General features: G+C 42.5%; 1 protein-coding gene across 2 annotated transcripts in view; it reads left to right on the forward strand.

Annotated features, from left to right (window-relative positions):
- The window catches only part of Elmo1 (engulfment and cell motility 1), a 606,684-nt gene that overhangs the window by 202,885 nt on the left and 380,020 nt on the right, over positions 1-23,779 (forward strand). For both annotated transcript variants that reach the window (XM_045135705.1, XM_004668852.2), the window contains exons 11-13: positions 1,055-1,105; positions 3,521-3,643; positions 5,549-5,680. In XM_045135705.1, coding sequence (XP_044991640.1) covers positions 1,055-1,105; positions 3,521-3,643; positions 5,549-5,680 — 306 coding nt within the window. The remainder of the gene's footprint in view (positions 1-1,054; positions 1,106-3,520; positions 3,644-5,548; positions 5,681-23,779) is intronic.

Genomic DNA, 23,779 nt, shown 5'->3' on the forward strand with positions numbered 1-23,779 from the left:
CTGCAGATGCGCTTTAGCCTCAGTAGCATTTAGTCTATTTTCTTTTCTGCTTAATTAGAGTTGCATCACCAAAAATCCTCCCTAGGGGGAAACAAACCTAGTGTCTTCCTGAATATGAGCAGTATTTTTACTTTTTTGAAAGTATATAACAAGAGCATTTTTGACTTTAAATTTCCCTTTCACTTGCTTGTCAATATTTATAAAGTCTATTAATCACTGCACTTAATAAAATCACCCCCAGATCTTCTGTACCATTCAGAAATGCCAGAGCACACATCACAACTTACAGACAAGAGGCTGAGCAGAGTGTGAACTCCACAGGGCACCCTTGCACACATCACAACTTACAGACAAGAGGCTGAGCAGAGTGTGAACTCCACAGGGCATCCTTGCACACATCACAACTTACAGACAAGAGGCTGAGCAGAGTGTGAACTCCACAGGGCGTCCTTGCACACATCACAACTTACAGACAAGAGGCTGAGCAGAGTGTGAACTCCACAGGGCGTCCTTGCACACATCACAACTTACAGACAAGAGGCTGAGCAGAGTGTGAACTCCACAGGGCGTCCTTGCACAGCCACTTCCTAGTCATGCATGTGCTCCCTCTAGCTCCACACAGGTTAAGATGGACGGGCTTTTAGCAGACCTGGGTCTTTGCACCATTGCTGCTGACACTGGCATGCCTGTGTGGTGGCATTGGACCTATCTGCACAGTGTTTACTGGAAGAAAGATGGTCCTGAGCCTTTTTTTCATAGAAAAGCATACTTTACTTGGGATGTTTGCTTTTTATTCCTTCTTAGAAGGAAGAACTTGTCTAGGAGGGGAAATGAAGGTTACAAGTGCCTCATATCTCCTTCTTTGCCTTTGGTCCTGGCTTTTATAATCCAAATTGAATCTCCAAACAATAATTTAAATACTACTGTTTGTTGGTGTTTTCTTGGAAATACTGCTGATATACAGCTATGAAGCACACTCCAGGACAAAGTCATTCTCTGCCCTGTTGAGCCCGTCTCTCTAACGGAAACCTTTGGTGGTGTTCTTCTCTCACAGGAGATGGCAAATATTTTGGCTCAGAAGCAGCTGCGCTCCATCATTTTAACAGTGAGTACCTGAGGGCAGAAAATGCAGTGCTGGGAAGGGATCACCTGGTATTCCTGGGCTGGGCTGTGGTGATGGACAGCAAGTTTGTCTTGTGGCTGGAGGAGCAGGGACTGTGGTCTTGGAACCTGCTGTAGGAAGCCAGAGGCAGCAGCTACCCCTCCCCCACTCAGTGCAGTAGGCTTAATACATGCAACTCAGCCTTAGCATTATAAGGGGCTCAGGGGCTTTGTGGCATAAAAATAAAGTCCTCTTATATGAGCTCCTACTGTTGTTAATGAGGAAGCAAGGCAGAAACACATAAGGTCCCAAGAGAAGTCCTCAAAATATTGCCATCATTTCCTCTGCCCCTTTGAAAGAGGAAGGAAGCAGAGACATAGGAACCACTCATTCACTGCAATGCAAAAATGACCTTAAGCCTCAGTGGGAAAGAAGTGCTCAGTATCACCATTTGAATGTTCAGAAATGAACCAAACAGCAAGATTTCCTAAGGCCTTACCAGCTCCTTTACCAGTTATTGAAAGGAAGTAGGTCTGCTGTTACCAAACAACTGAAATTCTGATACTGTAATTCCAGAGAGTTTAAAAACCTTAAAGTTCACATTTATTCTCTTTCCCAAATAAATAAATTAGTAAATAAATAAAAATATTGTTTAATAAAGCTTAAAAATTTTCTGTACTAAATGCTCTACCCTGAGCTATACCTGTCCCCACTCAAAAAAAAAAAAAAAATGAAACTTTCTAAGGGCAAAGAAACTAAAAAGCACAGAACCCCAGGGTAATGGTTTGGACTGCAGTCTGTCATCAGGCTTAGTTTTTAGATTTCCTGTCTGTTGGGGAGGAAGAAAGACATGAGAATGATTTCCATTGGCTAATACAGTTATTCTACATCTTCTCATGTAAGAATGGTACCCCCTTCTGCTGTCCGGACTGAAATTGAAATGTGTCTTGATACAGCATCCTGACAGATTTTGTGTATCATGATGGTTTTAGGGAAAAAGGAGTTCACAGTAGACTGTTCTTTATATCACTTCTCAAAAGAAATAGAAGCTTCACTATAACAGTATAGTTCAATGAGGTTTGTTGGAGAGTGGGAAAAGGAAGGCTTAGAAATGATGAAGGCCTTGACTTCTGATTTTTACCTTGGTGAGACAGTTGAAGTTCACATGTCCAGGAAAATGGGTGTGAGAATTGACTGTAGCCACTCTGCCTCACAAATGACATTACAAGAACTTCTTTTATGATTCTTTGATGTTTAAAATGTTCAAAGATGATATTTGCTCACAATGTGGAGTACAGATACTTTTGGGATTATTAACAGAATAAGTGACTTAACAGAATAAAAGACTGCATGCTTTGGACAATAACCTTCTATTCCAATGAGTGAAAACTAGTCTTATCACTTCTCCTTTCCATTCTATTGCCTAGCTTCTCCCTCCCCAATAATTTTGCTTCAGAAACTTTGTGTTACATTATTTTTCTCCTCCTCTCCTTTCTTGCCCTCAATCTTCTCCCATCCCTCCTTCTCTAATTGACTATTTCTGCATGTGCTCATTGCCAGTGTGGGGAATGCAGGTGTATACCAGGTCAGGGGACACCCAGACAACACCCTCCAGTCCTGACTGCAAGATAATTTATTCCATTCTAAAGAGAGCTCTGACATTCAAGGAGCACTTAGAACTTAATTTCTAGAAATCTAACAACAAGTTAATGCAAAAGAATGTACTCATTCTGGTAGACTGGTTGGCATAGCTTGTTTGAAACCATGAACTTGAATGTTTCACCACAATGACCAGTTGTTTGGCATTTTCAAGGTATAATCAAGTTCTATCCAAAATACATATAATGAGTGTTGAATGGGCAGCTTCTGTTCCATTCCTGTCGAAACCTGGCTGTCCTGGGAGGAAAACTCATGAATCCTGCCTCCTGCACTGTGTCCAGGGTAGGGAAGAGCCATTTAACTTTTGTATGTTTAATCTACAACTTTAGCCCATTTGCAAATGGGATCATGTGGCCAAGGCTATCCTGGGTTGAGATAAGGCTGAAGTTGCTTGTAATACAGAGACACTGTTTTCCCTCTGCTACAGCAAGGACTGCTTAGGCTATACAGACAAACCCAGGGATGTCATACAGATACTGACTTCTGGTACATATTCCCTAGAATTGCTTTTCTTTTTGCTCTCCTTCCTGCACACCATAGGCCTTTTTGTGGATTGCCGAACCCTGTTTTGTCAAGGATAATATGCCCTGACTTTACTTCTGAAAAGTAGATCCATTCTTTTGTCCCCATTCTTTGTGCCTTTAAACGAAAAGTACTAATGTTCTGTTTGGCATAGTAACAAGGTTAAAACTTGTGGTTCACATTGCTTTCTTTACTAACTTTTTTTTTTCAAATGTCATTTGTGAACCATCTCCCTAGCATGTCATCCGAGCCCAGCGAGCCATTAACAATGAGATGGCACACCAGTTGTATGTCCTCCAAGTGCTCACCTTTAACCTCCTGGAAGACAGGATGATGACCAAGATGGATCCCCAGGACCAGGTGGGTGCTCCAGACAACAATGAAAGCACTGAGAAAAAGTGTCATCAAAAGTCTGTCATTGAGTGACCCTGAAACCAGAATTTTTAGATAGCAGTGTGTTCTTTCATTATCATCTCAGAACATGGGGCATGGCTTTAAAATTTAGGTGAAACCAGAATCAGAGAATAAGATAAATGGATTCTTCCATAAGGCTCCAAACACATGCATAGCCTTCTTTGTTGTATGAGAAAGCTCAATGGGCAAGGCATGGTGGCGCATGCCTTTAATCCCAGCACTTGGGAGGCAGATCACTGTTCAAGGCCAGCCTGGGACCACAGAGTGAATTCCAGGTCAGCCTGGGCTACAATGAGACCCAACCTCAAAAAACAAAATAACAACAAAGAAAGAAAGAGAGAGAGAAAGCAAGCAAGCAAGCTCGCTCATGGCTACAGACATTGGCACTTAGCCACATTATTTTCAAGTAGCCACAGTACCTTGGAGTCATGTTGCCAGATAACAGGGCCCAAGGATGGTTCTGGGTGGGAATTCTGTGGATGGAAAATAATTTCCATTCTCTAGTGACCAGGGCCAGGGTTAGGCTCTTACCCATCCCATACCCAGTAAGACCTGATTTCTTGGCTGATATTTTTGATGACTGGTCATTTGGTATAACTTCCTGCTGGGTCTCTGGCTGTTGTGCATGAAGTCTTTGGGGAAGTTTAACTGTGTGAGGGTAGAGTGAGAGGAAACATCTAGGAACCTTATTCCTGATATATACATTTTCACCTTACACAGCACTGCAGCTTTGGAAAGGAAAACCTTCATTATTGGCACATGAGGGTCTGATCTAATGCAGATGTGGGCTGCACGTGTGGGGTGGGCAGCTGCTGAAACTATTCCATCATGGTGTAAGACCATGAAAGTCAGAGTGATGGAGAGGCTTGGACAGCCAGTGACTGTGCCCACTGCTTTTGGAAGGACCGAGTATAGTCCTCATGGGAAGACAAGACTGTCCTCTTACCCCTTCTAAGGACCAAGAACCATGCATCTTAATATCAAGTATAGAGTCTTCTAGTTCAACAGAACCTGGCACTGTGATAAAATACACATAGCATAAAATTTACCATTTTTATCATTTAACCTTTACATTGTTGTGCAATGTCACCACATCCATCTCCACATCTTAAATTTTGTCAAACTGAATTCCTTTGTCCACTAGATAATAACTCTCCCTTTGCTCTCCTCCCCTCCAGCTCCTCTGACCACCATACTGCTTTCTGTCTCTGAGTTTTAGCATGGTAGGAAGTTACATGGAACAAAGATAGTATTTGTCACTTTGTGTCTGGCTTACTTTACTCAGCATATTTTTAAGGTTCTTTAATATAGTAGATAATATGTCAGAATTTTGTTCCTTTCTAAAGCTGAATAATCCACTGAATGACCATTCTTACATGTTTTTCAACTTACCCTTGGATGGACATTGGCATTGTTTCCACCATTTAGATCTTCCTTAATTTTTTTCCTGTGTTAATTGCCATGAAGTCACTCCTTTCTCGAGTACTGCCCAAGAATCTTGTGTACCTCTCTGTTTCAAACAGAACATTGTGGTCAGGTTCTGTAACAGAGCTTCCTCCAGTTGCAGCCCTTCCATCATATTTGGTGCTTTCATGAAGGACTGTCCTGGAACATTGACATTAGCACTCTCAATGACTTGGCTAAAGGATCGCTGGGGATTGATGGCAAGCCCCAGCAGTGGGGAGAGTGGCAGGAGGAATAAGGTCTGCAAAGCCCTAGCTGAGAACATTGGTTTCCTTTTATCTGTTTCTCTCTTCCTGAATAAGTGACTCATTTAGACCCTAGGGAAAGACTAGTCCATGGCACATCACACAATGAAAGCAACTTTCCCTCCCTTCCTAACTCTTTCAGGCTCAAAGAGACATCATATTTGAACTTCGAAGAATTGCTTTTGATGCAGAGTCTGAACCAAATAACAGCAGTGGCAGCATGGAGAAACGCAAGTCCATGTACACCCGGGATTATAAAAAACTTGGCTTTATTGTAAGTAAGCTGTCTCCAGTAAGCTCTCTCCTCCCAACTTCCCCGACTGACCTCAGCCACATCGAGCGTGTGGTCCTCATGTGCTTTACAGAATAGTTTCCACATTTCCAGATGTGTAGCTGGTTTAAACAGGATCATATGAAATCTCTTCTGGCTGCAGCGAAGTGGAATAATTTACACAAGTGTGACTAATACTGCGTTGTTTATTCAGTTATGATCAAGTGTAACCAAGCACAGTTAGCCTAGAATGCATCTAGCCTTCATCAGTCCTACTTCACAGGATGCTTGAAATTCTGTTTGAATTGAGTGGATAATGTCAGCTCTGAGTCGATCTTATTATTGGGTTAGTTATTAGAGTACTTATATGTATTCATTTCATGTCAAGAGAATGCTTGAAGCCTCTTGAAATTTAGTTATGATGAGATATATACAGTTGATATTTCTCTTGGTTTGTCTTGCTACAAATGCTAACAGGGTATTTCCTACATTTTTTTCCACTATGAAACTCAGAGCATAACTTGCCCTGCGTCTCATCTGTTGTTATTATGTTTGCATTACACTCTTACCCTCCTCACCACCAGTTTTGGAATGACTTTTAGTTAACCTCAAATTCTGCAGTTGTAAAATTGGGTTTCCATTTTAACTTGAATCATAAATGACATGAATAAAGTTTTAGATCCAGTGATTAGAAACTACTAGGCAGTATTTTCTAAATTCAAATACTCTTCCCTGGGGGGGAAGTATAAAGTAGACTTTTTATAGTGCCACTTTGCTTGTCTTAAATACAGTAGTTTCTAGTTCATCTACAGTGCATTAAAGTAACTAGTATTTAATCCTTTTTAATAGTATCTGTGAAATTTAAAAATCTAAGCTATTGAATTATATCGTTGGTATTTTTCCTAGTAAGAATATTTGTTGGACTGGGGAGATGGCTCAGAGGTTAAAGGTGCTTGCTTGCAAAGCCTGGCTTCCTGGGTTCAGTTTCCCAGTACCCACATAAAGCCAGATGCACCACATGGCACATGTATTTTTAGCTCATTTGTAATGGCAAGAGGTCCTGGTATGCCCATTCCCTTTCTCTCTTCCTCTCTTCCTATCTCCCTTTCTCTCAAATAACTTAATAAAAAATATTCTTTAAAACAGACCATTTGTAGGCAACATATTCTGCTTCACAGTTTGCTTTACAGAGACATTCTTGTAATATTTGTATTCTGCCATATCCCATTTTTGATCTTAACATTACACTTGATCTTTTAGTCGAATTGAATTAAGAGTTTGTACCGTGCTGTTTGTCAGTGACCAAGACCCTGGCCTCATCCACCCATGGGAGAGCCCTTTCCCAGAGATGCAGCCAGGAAAGGTGAACAGGATTCCTCTTGTGCCTCACTTCCACTTCCTTCTAAGTTTTCTTTCTGTGTGCTGAACAAGGCCTATTTATTTCAATCAGGAAGCTTTGCAGGATCAACTAGTTTCTCTTACACCCAAATTATCAAAATCACTAGAGAAAAGATCAAAGTGTATGAAGTTTTAAACTGCTCCCAAGTGATTCTGTTCCCTTGTTTTGACTCATAGCCTGGATCTAGCATACTTCTGCCTATACCTCTTTTGCATTACATATAACATGCCAATCCAGAGCTCTTTCTGCATCCTGCCTCCAGGATTCATTGTGGCTACATGAGGCCTTGGTGGATTTTAGTAGGGAAAATTGGATCCCAGAATGCACAGTATGGAGAGGCAGACAGAAGAAAACAGGAGGGAGTAGGAGGAGAACTGTGAGGAGACCTGGGATTCCTCCAGACCTTGGGTCTCTGTGAAGGTGAAAGGGTGGCAGGCCTGAAACAAGGTGGTATTCTTTTATAAAATCACAAGTGTACATTATGAGCCAGGATCTGAGAGATTCTCTTCAATGTAGCTCCATCTGTTCTCATGTTATTAATTCTGTCCCCACCTCAGTCTTAGGGAGTCTTTGTCTTCATTTTCTGAAGAACTCTGCTTCATGAGTGCTTAATAAAGAATGGTTTAGATTTTTTTCAATGAACATCAATTTGAAGTGATTCTAAGTCTTTAGTATTTATGGGGCTCCTTCCCTCAAGGACTTGCAAGTTATTTTAGAAAGAGAAAAAAGACCTTTAGTTGAGAATAATGGAATGAGAACATTGTTTCCCTTAGTTTTCCATAATTCACTTTCAGCTTTCAATTTTAAAACTTCCCCCACAGCTTCTCCCAGACCATGGTCTTGCATCAGAGAGTTGAGAAGCTGGAAAGGTTATTGAGTAATGGTCATGCTGAAAATGATCCAAACACTTTGACAAGCTGATGTTTTCACTTTTGTATACCCAGCCAGGCTGACATGAGCCTTAGTGCATGGAATCACTAGCTTATTCTGCCATCTAGTGACATTTACAGAAATACCATGAGCTGGCTGAGCACCCAAGTCCACCGAGCCACAATGGTATGAAGGAGCCTATGCCAAATTCTCTTTGTGCTTCCAACAGAAAAATCATTCAGACTCCTTACTGAACTTGAAAGAGCAATTTTAGGTTTGGATTATCTTTTGGATCTCTTGGTAGAAAAGTTCAATTTGTAAGAGGAATTGAATTTCTACTTTGCTTGTCCCAATGCTCAGAGAGCATTAAATGACTAGTCCTTGGAGTCCTGGGGGTGGGGGGTGTCTAGATTTTAACTTTAGCTTTCCTATTTCTGAGCCATGGGCCAGTGGGTCTGTCATTTAATATATGTGTGATCAATTTCCTCATCCTAGGCAACAGCACTTTTTTTTTTTTTTAATCTCAAGGTTATTGAAGATCCCTGCAATGCAGGCTGCTAGCAGCTAGCACAGAACTGTAACCAGGAGCACTGCCCTCCTTCCTTCTGGGAAGGACAGTTACGGAAATAACAGGCATGGTTTTGAGTTTTCCAGAGTAGAAGGGCCACTGCTCCCACGTAGCTTTGAGGTTTCCAATGCTCCACACCTTCTCAGCACAGCATCCCCAAAGAGGAGATCTTTCTGATAAAAACAATTCCAAAGGCTAGATCTAGGTCTGTGAGCTTAGTAATGACACAGAAAGGCACCTGCTTTTAAAATAGAGCTGCTTGATCTTGTAAGACTATTATTGCTATTCTTAGTTTCAAGGTAGACAGACCTCTTTAGGTTCCTTGTGAGAGGAGGGCACAGAGGAATCTGGAAGGCTACAATCTTGCCAGAATCTTAGTATGGAAGGTTGCCTATGTCCCTTGAGATGTGAGGCAGCCTCTGCATTTCAGAATGACTGGCTGTGTACAGACTATGCCTGGCTGATTATAATGACCAATGGCTGTGCAAAAAGGCTTTCAGATGTGAGGAAGGTTGTGTTCCTAGCCAGAGTCCTGTCTCATCTGTCTTTGACTTGAGTTTGAACTCATAATTTGTGAACTAAAAATTTGTTTTGCTCAGTTTTGTTTGGCACAAGTATTAGAAAGAAACTATAACTTATCTTCCAGCTTTCTTCTGAACCAAGGCAGATGCTAAAATTGAACAAAACTGGTTTTCTGTAGAGGTCTTCCTTCCCATTCCTTTTCTTTGAGGACAAACAGTGTTAAAAACATGCTTAAAATGTTTTCGAATCACATAATTTTCTTCAACCTAAAAATTTTCAAACATTTCCCTTAACTTATTCTGACACATCCTAAGAGAAAAAAAAATGAAAAAGTGGAAATAATAAATAAGTAGAAAAGGTAATAGGTAATGGGATATTTAACTTCTAAATTAAGATTCATGCTCAGAATTTTAAATATATTTTTATTTATTTGTATGTCCATGTGTATGGGCTTTGTGCGTGAGAGAGAGAGACTATAGGTACATCAAGGCTTCTTGAATCTGCAAACAAACTCTAGAAACATGCCACATTGTACATCTGGCTTTACGTGGGCACTGCAGAATCAAACCCAGGAAGTCAAGCTTTGCAATCAAGTACTTTTAACCTCTGAGCAATCTCCCCAGTCCTTCATATTCAAAAATTTAAGAAAATTTCTACCTTCTTAGGTAATGTAGAATAATTATGCACAGTTACACAAATATAAGTATATATAATCCCATATGCAATGCTTGGTATCATTTTAATATATTTTTTCCTGGATGCTCATGGAAGGGAAAAAGTGAACTGTATACTTATTTATTCCTTCTTCCCTCTCCATCCCAGTTCTCAGATTGCAAGAGAAAGGCCTTGATGTGCTGAATAGACTACAGACACAAATACATGTTTTAGAAAAGCTTCATGTGGGCATGAATTACAGCACAGTTGATTGTCAATTGAATGTAACAAATGAGTAATGTATATATTATTACATATAGTATTATATATGTAAAGTAGAATCACACTTAACTTAGGTAATGTAGTGTAAAGTAATTAACAAATCTGCTGTGATGTTCCTTTCTCATTGCTGGGACAAAAACCTGGCCAGAAGCAGCTTTTGCAGCAGAGGGCTTCTTTTGGCTTACAAACTCAATGGGAAGCTCCATAATGGCAGGTGAAATCATGGCATGAGCAAAGGCTGGACATCACCTTTGCCATAGCAGGTGTGAAATAACAGCAGAGAGTGAGGCAAACTCTGGCAAGGGGGCAGGCTATCATATCCCACCAACAACACACCTCCCAAGTTACCATCATCTGAAGACCAAGCATTCAGAATACATGATTTTATGGGGAGCATCTGATTCAAACCCCCACACTGCCCATAGGAGCCATGCAGTTGTGAACTTGGGGTTATGTGTGACATAAAACATCTGCTGCCACTAAGGAGCATGTGCTACATTTGGCTTCCCTGCAGAGTAATATGGCAAGAGTCTCTCACAAAAATGAGGATTGGGCTAGAAAATGGTTCAGTGGTTAAGGCATTTGCTTGCAAAGTCTCATGGGCCCAGATCTGATTCCCCAGTACTCCCATAAAGCCAAACACAAAAAGTGGCACATGCATCTAGAGTTGATTTGCAATGGCAATAGGTTCTGGTATGTCCATACTTTCTGTCTGCCTCTTTCTTTCTAACTCTCAAATAAGTAAATAAAATATTTACAAAATGAGAGTCCCAGAGGAGGCTCCCATCTGTAGTAGGTGGAGAAGAGAAAGCCTACCCTAAGTAGCACATGCGTGTGTAAAAATAAGTCAAGTTTCTGCAAATCACTCTGCTTGTAACTTAGTTACAGATGTAGCCCATAAACACATGTTTGTGGTCCACATTTTCTGAAATTGTGTAAATTTTAGCTATATAGAATTCTAGAAGCCCTTGGCTGCTCTGCAGGAAAATTCTCACCAGCACTAGGGAGCAAAGCGGCTCCAGCCAGTCCCTTCAATCCAAGGGCCTTTCAGGTAAAGGGCAAAGGGAACAAAGCCTTGTCTGGGGAAGGCTAAGAAGACAGTCTTTTGGTGAAATTCTCGCCACTGCAAACATGAGGACCTGTAATCCTCAGTACTTATATAAAGTGCCAGGCATGGTGGTATGTGCCTAAAATCCCAGTGCTGGGGTGGCAGTAACAAGAAACCCCTGGGGCTCCCTGGCCAGCTAGCTAGATTAGCCAAATTGGTGAGTGCCAGATCCAGTGAGATGCCCTGTCTCAAAGAGTAAGGTGGAGAGCAATTGGACTTCTAGTAGTGAATTAGTCCTGGATATCTTAAGTTGTCCGTCTTCTGCTTAACTTGAAGTAGCTATGTTTGGTTTCCAGGGAGACTGAATCTGATTGGTATTAACAAGTAGTTATTACTGGTTAGTTATGGATTATTATGGGATTATTATTATTACTGGATTACTGGATTAGTTATAATTCAGCCTGCAAGGTTTATTCATTCATCCTTCAAGTACTTATTGAGACCTGCTATTCTTCTAAATTAGGTGAGTGGTGATATTTGTGCATGGCTTTCTACTAAGACAGTCCTAGGGCTGGGAGACAGCTCTGCAAGCATGAGAGCATGAGACTGAGTATCACTATCCACATAATATGGCAGGTGTGGTGGCACACACCTGTAATTCCAAGAGCTGAGAAAGCAAAAGCAAGTGGATCCACAGAGCTTGCTGGTGCTGGCCAGCCCATCTAGCCTAATTAGTGAACTCCAGCCCAATGAGCAAACCTTTGCAAAGAGAGATGGATGGCAGGGGACTGGAGAGATTGCTCAGTGGTTAAGGTGCTTGCCTACAATACTTAACAACCTTGGTTTTATTCCCTGGTACCCATGTAAAGAAAGATGCACAAAGTGGTGCATGCATTTGGAGTTCATTTGCAGTGGCTAGGAGCCCTGGTATGCCCATTCTCTTTGTCTCTCTCCTATCTCCCCCCATGCTCACAAATAAATAAAAATGGTTAAAAAAAAGAGGTGGGTGGCATAACTGAGGATGACACCTAAATTGTCCTCTGGCCACCCCATATATGCACACACATACACACACACACACACACACACACCATGCAGTGTAAATGCTCAAGCAGACAATGGCCAAGTCCTTGGGGACCAGATCTTTCATTTTCTACCTATGAGGTGCTTCATTCTGAGCAGACACCTCCTTTTCCTATGGGAAATCCAGAAGACCCTGGCTCTAGTAATTTCTAGGCTCAGTCATGGAACCATTGCTTATTGGACACAGCCTTAGTGTCCTTAGTGAAGTCAGACCAGAAATCACCACTAGGTGGCACAAACCACTGCTCTGGATGGGATGCCAGGTGCTTGGCAGTCTGCTTCCCAGGGTGCAGGATTCACAGGTGTGGGGTTAAATCAGTGGCTTCAGAGTCACCCTAGAGGGCTCTGAAGCCTTCTCTGGGTCCCAGACATGTGATAGAAGCATTCTGAGGTGTCCAACTCTCCTCCTTTAGCAGAACTTGCTACTCTCAGCAGATGACCTTTTACCATTACTCTCATTTCTTGAGTCTCATTTCCAATTATTTTTTTCTTATGCTGCTATGAAAGTCTTGTAATTGTGGTAGAGTAAATCTAGTATGTTTTTTCTGTCTTAACATGAAAATGCATTGTAAATAAAAAAATCTAAATACTGCGAAGCAATAATAATGTATTTTGCAGTTTAAAAATATGCATCGTTAACAATACATACCAGTACTGCCATAGAGGAAGTAAGAGTTAGTTGGTCAAAGTGAACCAACATTGCTGGAAAGCAGAGCAAAGTGGTCTGTGAAAGCTTGGCTTGATGACTGGCAGCATTTCTTGGGTAGCTAGCACTTATTAGAATCACTTTTCAACATTGACCTTAAGTGGACACTTTTGGACTTCAGCAGTATCTTTCTTGGATGATTTCCATAGCATCACATAGAACCCAGCATAGCCTATCTTCACATATGTGCAATAGACCATAGTTACCTTAAAGTCATAGCTGCCAAGGTAAAGACAGAAGTAAGCTTGGGAACTCTCTTATGTACAACCCAAGGAGAAATGATGATCAATGTTGTTTCCAGTCAGTGAGCTGAGTTCAGTTCCTCTGTGGGCAGGGCTCCCAACCAGTATTTCACTGATGTTCAAGGTCATTGTGACATCATCTTATGCCTTAGTGATGTAGGAAGGGATGGAAATTCTTCCAACAGTGCTTGAAGTCTACTCTGCCCTGACCTACCTTTGTTGTTCATTTGCCACGGGCATAGGCACCTCAGACTGTCCCTGTCTAAGTTTTAGGTTTGGCCCCATTTCTCCGCTTGTTTCAGGCATGTTTTCTCTTTGTCATTTTTATCCATTTGGTGATTTTACATATGTGTTGTATTATTTCTTTCTTCCTGTCTCAGCAGGGGGAAAGAACAGAGCAGTGTGACTGTGGAGTATTAAAGGAAAGCTTGTAAAAAAGTGACCTGTGATTCATCACTATGACACATTTAAAAATTATATATATTATATATATATTTAAATATATATAATATAAAATAAATATAAATAATATATATGTATGTATATATGTGTATGTGTATATGTATATATATATATATATATATATATATATATATATATATATATTTGAGAGCAACAGAGAGAGTGAGACAGAGAGAATGGGCACTCCAGGACCTCCAGCCACTGCAAATGAACTTGAGACACATGCACCCCTTTCAGCATCTGCTTACATGGGTCCTGGAAAATCGAACCGGGGTCCTTTGGCTTTGCAGGCAAAGACCTTAACTGCTAAGCCATCTCTCCAGCCCCATGACACATTTGGAGTTTCACTCTTCTTGAATTTTTTTTTTTACTGCGATTAATTTTAAGTATAGACAAGGTTTCCTAGGAATGGTTTTGAAAATATGGTGAGAAGACAGGTTTACTCCATTGGTTTTCCCACCTGCTTTCTTGTGTGGACTCATTCATGGCCTAAGGACATTTCTTTCCTTTTGAATGGATCTGTTTTCTGGCCCCCTAGGGGGCACACTTCCCAGAGCCATGCAAATTGGAAACTACAGGATGATGGTGGTCTTATTAAGAGCGCCTCTGATATGATTGTAAAGGTAAAGTACATAAGCTTCAATAAATGTAATTTTAAAAGGCTCAAGAAAAAGTTTTGCAACTATAATCTTCATCTTTCCATTTTTAGCTTAAAATCCACAAGAATTTTTCCCCTTTAAAATATGGCTTCTGTAACCCCAGCACCCCAGCAAGAAAGGAGGCAGAAACTGGAGAATTTCCAGGAAGCCTTAAGATCCACTAGCCTGGCAAATAGATTAGCAATGAACCAAAGACCCCTGCCTCAAAACAATGTGACAGGCAAGGACTGACCCCAGAAAGTTTTCCTTTGACCTCCACACACTTGCTATGGAACATATACTCCTATACTCACACACAGAAGCACACATACACCAAAAAAATTAAATTTAAAAAACATGGATGTGGCAGAAAGAAACAACTTATCAGTGAGGTCCATTTTTCACCTCTTAGTGAAATGTGAAAACCTTCCCAGCAAAAGACATTCAGCAAATGCAAGGGTGATATATGAGATGAAGGCAGAAAATAGGAAGGACTAGTAGAGTACTTAGAAGAAGCCAGTTTTCCTTGAGACTGAAATGGCATAGCTCTGTGGCCTCACAGCCTCTGAAACCAGACTCCAGATTTTGCAACTCACCTCCATTCCTCTTTAGTTGGGTGACCTTGCACAGTGTGTTCAACCTTCTGGTGATTCATCAGCAGGTACAGGATAGTAGCCATTCCGACTTATGCTTGTACTGGAAGTTAATGAGTTAATAGTTATCAAAAAGTCTTAATATCAGCATTGCCATTTGGATCTGATGGTCAGAATGAATCAGGGGTCTGCATTGTTCTGTCTGGATAAGTGAAGAGTTCTACATGTGACCAAAACCAACTGAGTTAGAGTAGACGCAGAAGGCTGTAATGCTAGAGCTGATCCCTAAATCCTGAATTCTAGGGAAGTGTCCTAAGAGTGCTTAATAGGGCAGGACTTTGGGGCTGGAGAGATGGCTTAGTGGTTAAGCACTTGCCTGTGAAGCCTAAGGACCCTGGTTTGAGGCTCGATTCCCCAGGACCTACGTTAGCCAGATGCACAAGGGAGCGCACACATCTGGAGTTTGTTTGCAGTGGCTGGAGACCCTGGCTCGCCCATTCTCTCTCTCTTCCCCTTTCTCTCTGTGTCTGTTGCTCTCAAATAAGTAAAGAAATAATGAACAAAAATAAATTTAAAAAAAATAAGTCCAGACTTTTGTCATCTAACAAACACCTTTATGAAGAAAGCAGTTGTTTATTCCTCTTTATTTAATCTAGTGAGGAACCACTGTTAGAGGGTCTGGTCTTGAGAAAATGATGTCAAAGGGAAGAAAGGCTGAGAACCATAGCATACATTAAGTTGATTTTCCTGTCCACAATAGGAAGTACATAGAATTGAATAACTCTATCCATAAAATATTTTTATTTGTTTTAGAGGCAGGGTCTTGTTGTATAGCCCAGGCTAACTTCTAACTCCCAGTCCTCCTGCCTCACTTCCCAAGTGCTGGAATTCCAGGTGCACAGGCATTCAGCATGACGCTTAGCTTCCTGGTACTTTATTTTTGAGAGCACCTTGGCCTGAGGCTAGACAGCACTGGCACGAGTGTGTAGAATGAGAGTGGACTGGGCTGAGCACTCTGAGTTCTGGCTCCTGTGATGGGTCCTATGCCCTAGAAGCAGTTTGTTGTACTTGCCTGGTGGTAGTTTGAATATATGGCCCCCAATTTATTCGATGTTTTATTAGTTTGTATCTGCAGCCACCTAGCTGGGGATAGTATCACTAGGGGGAATCTTAGGGTCCAGCCCTAAAGTGTAGTGGTAGATTTGCAGTTCTGATCTGGAGATATGCAAAGTGCCTAGTTCCACCTGGAGTTCCTGAAGTGTGCTGTGGCTTTTTGTTTCTTTCTGTGCTTGCACCTGTGAAAGCAGACCAGCTGCTTCTGCCATTATAGAACTTCTCCTGGATCTGTAAGCTTCAATAAATACCCCTTCTTTCATAACTGTGCTTGGTTTGGAAGTTCATCTCAGCAAACCTGAAGCTGTCTGCTACACTGCTGGTGGTTTTTCCCTAGAGGGTCATATTAAAGCATGCCTGAGAGCAGTGTTGGGTGTTATTTGGGTACAGACAGGAGGCTGAAGGAATGGATAGATCAAAGGGTCATCCAGCCACCATAGATCCCACTGATCTTGCATTTAACCACCTTGAACCCCATAGCATGTTTTCGGGTTTTGTCCTTTTACCTGAGACTTTGCACAGTTACAATACTTGTTTTCTATTTTCCAAGCCAGAATGCCCTTCATAACTGAATTCCATGTGATGCAACTTCATGGGTTGTGGGGAGGGGCTTAACATCTAGACTTGGACATGTCTTTCATGTCTGTGAGGAAGCAATTTATACACCAGGAGCTGGCTGCATGATGTGGGATTCTAATTCTAGGGATGGCATTTTGTATGTGTAGGAAGACTGTCAAAACCTTTCCACTGAGAAGGGACAGAACCAATTTGAGAATAACATACTTATGTAAGAACTAGCCTCATGTAGGCCTCTTGGCACACTTTCTGTTCTTATTCATGCTGAAGAGGAAAGAGGTGCAGGAGGAATTTTCCATGCACTCCTGAAAACCTGCTGATGTTCAGATGTGTGCTCTGAGGCAGTGCTTGGGACAATATCTTAGAAGTGTGATATCCATGTGATTTCTTACTATTCTCACACCTTCTCTTTAAAAGTTTACCTAAGTGACTCACCAATGAGCATAGATCATGGGAGTTTCATCGAACTTATATCAGTAAGTAAAAAGCTTATAGATGACCCCCAGGAACAGGGGCATTTAGGGTACTTTTTTGCACTTCAGTCATATGGGTCCTCTGCACATCTCACTTCATGTCCATGAGACACAGGTGTGTAATCTAGTTTAGAGATGAGGAAAGCATGGTTTCACAGTTCTAGCTCACTCTGAGGCTTTCAGTTTCAGCAGGACAAGGACACAAGAAAACTGTTTTCATTCTGGAGTTGTTCAGCAAAGGGTGCATACTACCATGGAGGCAAAGTGGAGAAGTATGTGAAGGAGTTTATGTCTGTGTGCTTCCCAGGCATTCTAAAGATATACCTAGGGCATGCTCCACTTCCTGGAGTCCTTGAGAAAACCACTGGTAGCTTGTAAGACTGAGCATGACAATGCCACTGATGAGAACCAGACAGCAACACCTTGCTTCTCTTTCAGGGAACATGAACATACAGTTCTCAAACTGATGTGCACAGGAGCAAGGATACAGGTTTGTCTGGGATCAAAAGCAGGAGCGTGCTTACTGGTCACTGCAGATAATCTTCTCTCCAGCTTCCCAGGAAAGACCATCCCAAATACCCATGGCAGCAGGTGACACCACTTATGTCTGACTCCAGTATCCCTGCTGGTTGGCCTGTAAACTAGGCTGTTGCTCCGTGGGGCAGAAAAGATGTTCTGGGTGAAAGGACTTAGTCTCTGCAGGGTGCACTCCCAAAGGGAGGATGTTTCTTTCTTTGCTTGGCTTGCTTCTGCTGTTCTCAACATTTTCATTCATTCACATTTTATTCTCTCACTTTCTGAATTTTCTTTGTCCTCCTCCTCCTTCCTGTCAGTTTTGAGATGCTTTCTCTCTAGTATACTCATTCGCCATCCTGCACAGCCAGAGAGTGCAGTGAAGGAAGTTAGACATTGTGATTACTGAGGCTCAAAATGCCCATCACCCTTTATTCCATGGTAACCATGAAACTGGCCTTCCTGGGTTTTTTTTTTTTCCTACTGTTTATTTTGGCTCTTTTGACTGCTTGTTAGCCCTTTCCTATATTTATCTATGAAAGCATTTACTAAGATTGTTAGAGCCACAAGTTGGGACATTATGCACAGAGACATTGCCTCTTCCCCATAACTGATGGTTACCCCCACAATGCATGACCCACATCCCCAATGGAGAGGGTCCCTATAGCGGGGGGAGGACAGGGAGGAGGCTAACAATGGTACCAACATGACTGATTACAAACTGAATATGTACATAACTAATAAAGAAAAATAAATACATTTAAAAAGTTATGTTCTTAGCTCCAAGGAGAGGCTTTCCCATAGAGCAGAGCAGCTACTCTTTGTTACTCATGCACAGTAGAGAAAAGAAGAAGGGCTGGAGTGTGGTGGCCAATATAGTTGCTGGCCTAATGGGGTCACCACAGTCTATGAGGACAAGGAGAGCTGGGTTAGCCCTACCAGACAGGAAAGCTGGGATGTGGAGAGGACACACATCTCCATTATCTAAGAAGAACATTATAAATCCTGCATCTCACTGGAGGGTACCCGCCCCAAGCTGGCTGGGCATGGCTAAGAATTCACCCCAGTTCCCAAGGCAAGAAGAATGAGGCTTTGTATTCCAGCTGCCTGGACCATAAAAAGATGGCTTCTCCATTGGCCACCTATACAGTGTGCTGGGAGCTGCCCGGGCTTCTGGTCCTCCTCCTTCCCATCTTAGCACCTATCACCGTGCTTTGTTGCTACGTATTTACCAACCTGTGTTCCTCTGTGGCCATAGCAACTTGTCTACTTGGCATACCATTACATTCCTTGCAACAAGCATAGTTTCTAACATTGAACAAACATACGATGACTGAAAATTAAATGAATGAATGAAGGGATAAATTAATGGATCTCCATTCTAAAAAGATGTTTACATTTGAGTGTGTATATGATAACAAGTTTTCCTTCGGTTTGTGTTCCTTTGACTCTGAGTCCTGGAAGAACATGTGTTGGCCATTTGGATGATGTTTGATAATTTTGAGAGTAGGAAACAATTTAAAAATAGTATGGCTGGAGCTGAGAATTTCACTATGTTGTAAATATAAAGTTGATAGGAAGTTGGAAGACTGCAGGCAGTATTGGCCAAAATCAGAAATAGAAACAAAGTCAGTGTCAGAAAAAAGCAGAAGATGCTGGGTTTTGGTAATTGATGGAAAATAGCAGAACTAGTGTGGATAGGATGATCAGGTATCTCTTTGTGCATACAAGAAAGCTCTGGGAAGTAGATGGTTTATTCTGTTTTGGAAATAGGATTCTGTGGATTGAATTCCTCTCCCTAAACTCATTTCATGACGTCTAATCCCTAATGTGGTATTCAGAAGTACAGCTTTTATGGGATGATTAGTGCTTTTATGAAAGAGGCCATGGGGAGTGTGCTTGCCTTTCTACCACATAGGAACAGTGTTCAGAGAGCCATCTTTGAAGCTGACAGCCCTTGCCAGATACTGAATTTACTGGCACTTCTGTCTGAGACATGTCAATCTCCACACATATGAGAGAACTTTCTATTGCTTGTGTTGCTCAGTCTAGAGTGTTTTGTCATAGCAGCTCAAAAATACTAGGACATTTGAATGACCGGTGGGACTTTCACAGGAGCTATCAAGACAACCATTCAGGCCTGGGGAGATTTTTCAGTGGTTAAAGGTTCTTGCTTGCAAAATCGGACAACCTGGGTTCAGTTGCTCAGAACCCATATAAAAGCAAAAGCTCAAAGTAGCACATGTGTCTGGAGTTTGTTTGCAGTGGTCTGAGCCCTCCCATCATCATGCTCTCTCTCCTTTTCTCTCGCCTTAATGAATGAATAAAAATATTTTTAGAGCTGGAGAGATGGCTTAGTGGTTAAGCACTGTGAAGCCTAAGGACCCTGGTTCGAGGCTTGATTCCCCAGGACCTACATTAACCAGATGCACAAGGGGGCACACACATCTGGAGTTTGTATGCAGTGGCTGGAGGCCCTGACATGGCCATTCTCTCTCTCTCTCTCTGCCTCTTTCTCTCTCTGTCTGTTGCTGTAAAATAAATAAAAAATTAAAAGTATATTTTAAAATACATATTTTTAAAGACCATTCAAAGTACACATATTACATGCCATATCATGTTCTGTTAGACACACAATAATGTCACCAGTCTTATCTTATTTTAAAGAAAAATAAATGAGGAAACTGATAAAAAGAAAAAAAAGAATTGTCCACATCTTATATGTGCATGGGGCCTAGGGTTCCTTCCTATTTTTACCTCTCTGAGACCTAGCCTTGCTTTTGAGAACATCCCAGGTAATGCCAGGGCCAGAGCATACAAGTGAGACGTTCCAATGTGATGGTTTACAGAGGGAAAAATTGTTGAAAGAACCTGAATGAGACCTTTAGCCACAACTGAGAGCTTATTAGAAGGGAAGGAGTCAATGCCACCTACGTTGAGGGTTATGGGCACCCATGTGGAGTACAAAAGCCAGAGGAGGAAGTCCTCATGGAAGTGGGCCAACAGGGGAGTCCTGAAATAGAAATGAGCCAGGACTACAATGGCCAATACTGTGAGGAGAAGCAGGGATATGGGAAAGAACACAGAAGAAAGTAGAGAAGCAACTGAAAAATTTAGAGGGGAGCCAGTCAGAAGAGGCCTTGGTGGGCTTTGGGAGAGTAGATTTAGAAATATAGAAGAGACATGTATCAGTCCTACAGAGCATGTGATATGAATCAGTTGGCAATGTCAAGAGTTTTTATATGCCTAGCCATATTTCTCTTAAAGTGTATTTGTATTCTTCTTGTTATAGTTCAAGTGTACTTATATTATGAAAAGTTGAGGAAATACTGATAAGCAACAACAACAAATCACATATAAGCATTTAGCTTTTGCCTATATCACTTCTATCTCATCTTGTCTATACACACATGTCCTTCCATTCTTCTTGTATATGCATACACGTCCTTCCATCTCCTTCCTGTCTGTGCACACATGTCCTTGCATCTCCTTCCTGTCTGTGCACATATGACCTTCCTTCCATCTCCTTCCTGTCTGTTCACATATGACCTTCCATCTCCTTCCTGTCTGTGCACACACAACCTTCCATCTTCTTCCTGTCTGTGCACATATGACCTTCCTTCCATCTCCTTCCTGTCTGTTCACATATGACCTTCCATCTCCTTCCTGTCTGTACACACACGTCCTTCCATCTTCTACCTGTCTCTGTACACATATGACCTTCCTACCATCTCCTTCCTGCCTATGCACACATGTCCTTCCATCTCCTTCCTGTCTGTGCACATGTCCTTCCATCTTCTTCCTGTCTGTACACACACAACCTTCCATCTTCTTCCTGTCTGTGCACACAAGTCCTTCCATCTTCTTCCTGTCTGTACACACACAACCTTCCATCTTCTTCCTGTCTGTGCACATATGACCTTCCTTCCATCTCCTTCCTGTCTGTGCACACATGTCCTTCCATCTCCTTCCTGTCTGTGCACATGTCCTTCCATCTCCTTCCTGTCTGTGCACACATGTCCTTCCATCTTCTTCCTGTCTGTGCACATGTCCTTCCATCTCCTTCCTGTCTGTGCACATGTCCTTCCATCTCCTTCCTGTCTGTGCACACATGTCCTTCCATCTTCTTCCTGTCTGTGCACATGTCCTTCCATCTTCTTCCTGTCTGTGCACATGTCCTTCCATCTCCTTCCTGTCAGTGCACACATGTCCTTCCATCTCCTTCCTGTCTGTGCACACATGTCCTTCCATCTTCTTCCTGTCTGTGCACATGTCCTTCCATCTCCTTCCTGTCTGTGCACACATGTCCTTCCATCTTCTTCCTGCTGTGCACATATGTCCTTCCATCTCCTTCCTGTCTGTGCACACATGTCCTTCCATCTCCTTCCTGTCTGTGCACACATGTCCTTCCATCTCCTTCCTGTCTGTGCACATGTCCTTCCATCTCCTTCCTGTCTGTGCACATGTCCTTCCATCTCCTTCCTGTCTGTGCACACATGTCCTTCCATCTTCTTCCTGTCTGTGCACACATGTCCTTCCATCTCCTTCCTGTCTGTGCACACATGTCCTTCCATCTCCTTCCTGTCTGTGCACACATGTCCTTCCATCTCCTTCCTGTCTGTGCACACATATCCTTCCATCTCCTTCCTGTCTGTGCACACATGTCCTTCCATCTCCTTCCTGTCTGTGCACATGTCCTTCCATCTCCTTCCTGTCTGTGCACATGTCCTTCCATCTCCTTCCTGTCTGTGCACATGTCCTTCCATCTCCTTCCTGTCTGTGCACACATGTCCTTCCATCTTCTTCCTGTCTGTGCACATGTCCTTCCGTCTCCTTCCTGTCTGTGCACATGTGTTCTTCCATCTACTTCCTGTCTGTGCACACATGTCCTTCCATCTTCTTCCTGTCTGTGCACACATGTCCTTCCATCTCCTTCCTGTCTGTGCACATGTCCTTCCATCTCCTTCCTGTCTGTGCACATGTGTTCTTCCATCTACTTCCTGTCTGTGCACACATGTCCTTCCATCTTCTTCCTGTCTGTGCACATGTCCTTCCATCTCCTTCCTGTCTGTGCACATGTGTTCTTCCATCTACATCCTGTCTGTGCACACATGTCCTTCCATCTTCTTCCTGTCTGTGCACACATGTCCTTCCATCTCCTTCCTGTCTGTGCACATGTCCTTCCATCTCCTTCCTGTCTGTGCACATGTGTTCTTCCATCTACTTCCTGTCTGTGCACACATGTCCTTCCATCTTCTTCCTGCTGTGCACACATGTCCTTCCATCTCCATCCTGTCTATGCACATGTCCTTCCATCTCCTTCCTGTCTGTGCACATGTCCTTCCATATCCTTCCTGTCTGTGCACATATGACCTTCCTTCCATCTCATTCCTGTCTGTGCACACACAACCTTCCATCTTCTTCCTGTCTGTGCACACATGTCCTTCCGTCTTCTTCCTGTCTGTGCACATGTCCTTCCATCTCCTTCCTGTATGTGCACATGTCCTTCCATCTCCTTCCTGTCTGTGCACACATGTCCTTCCATCTTCTTCCTGCTGTGCACACATGTCCTTCCATCTTCTTCCTGTCTGTGCACATGTCCTTCCATCTCCTTCCTGTATGTGCACATGTCCTTCCATCTCCTTCCTGTCTGTGCACACATGTCCTTCCATCTTCTTCCTGCTGTGCACACATGTCCTTCCATCTTCTTCCTGTCTGTGCACATGTCCTTCCATCTCCTTCCTGTCTGTGCACATGTCCTTCCATCTCCTTCCTGTCTGTGCACATGTGTTCTTCCATCTACTTCCTGTCTGTGCACACATGTCCTTCCATCTTCTTCCTGTCTGTGCACACATGTCCTTCCATCTTCTTCCTGTCTGTGCACATGTCCTTCCGTCTCCTTCCTGTCTGTGCACATGTGTTCTTCCATCTACTTCCTGTCTGTGCACACATGTCCTTCCATCTTCTTCCTGTCTGTGCACACATGTCCTTCCATCTCCTTCCTGTCTGTGCACATGTCCTTCCATCTCCTTCCTGTCTGTGCACATGTGTTCTTCCATCTACTTCCTGTCTGTGCACACATGTCCTTCCATCTTCTTCCTGTCTGTGCACATGTCCTTCCATCTCCTTCCTGTCTGTGCACATGTGTTCTTCCATCTACTTCCTGTCTGTGCACACATGTCCTTCCATCTTCTTCCTGTCTGTGCACATGTCCTTCCATCTCCTTCCTGTCTGTGCACATGTGTTCTTCCATCTACTTCCTGTCTGTGCACACATGTCCTTCCATCTCCTTCCTGTCTGTGCACATGTCCTTCCATCTCCTTCCTGTCTGTGCTCATGTGTTCTTCCATCTACTTCCTG

This window comes from Jaculus jaculus, chromosome 16 (genome assembly GCF_020740685.1).
Source record: "Jaculus jaculus isolate mJacJac1 chromosome 16, mJacJac1.mat.Y.cur, whole genome shotgun sequence".
Lineage (NCBI taxonomy): Eukaryota > Metazoa > Chordata > Mammalia > Rodentia > Dipodidae > Jaculus > Jaculus jaculus.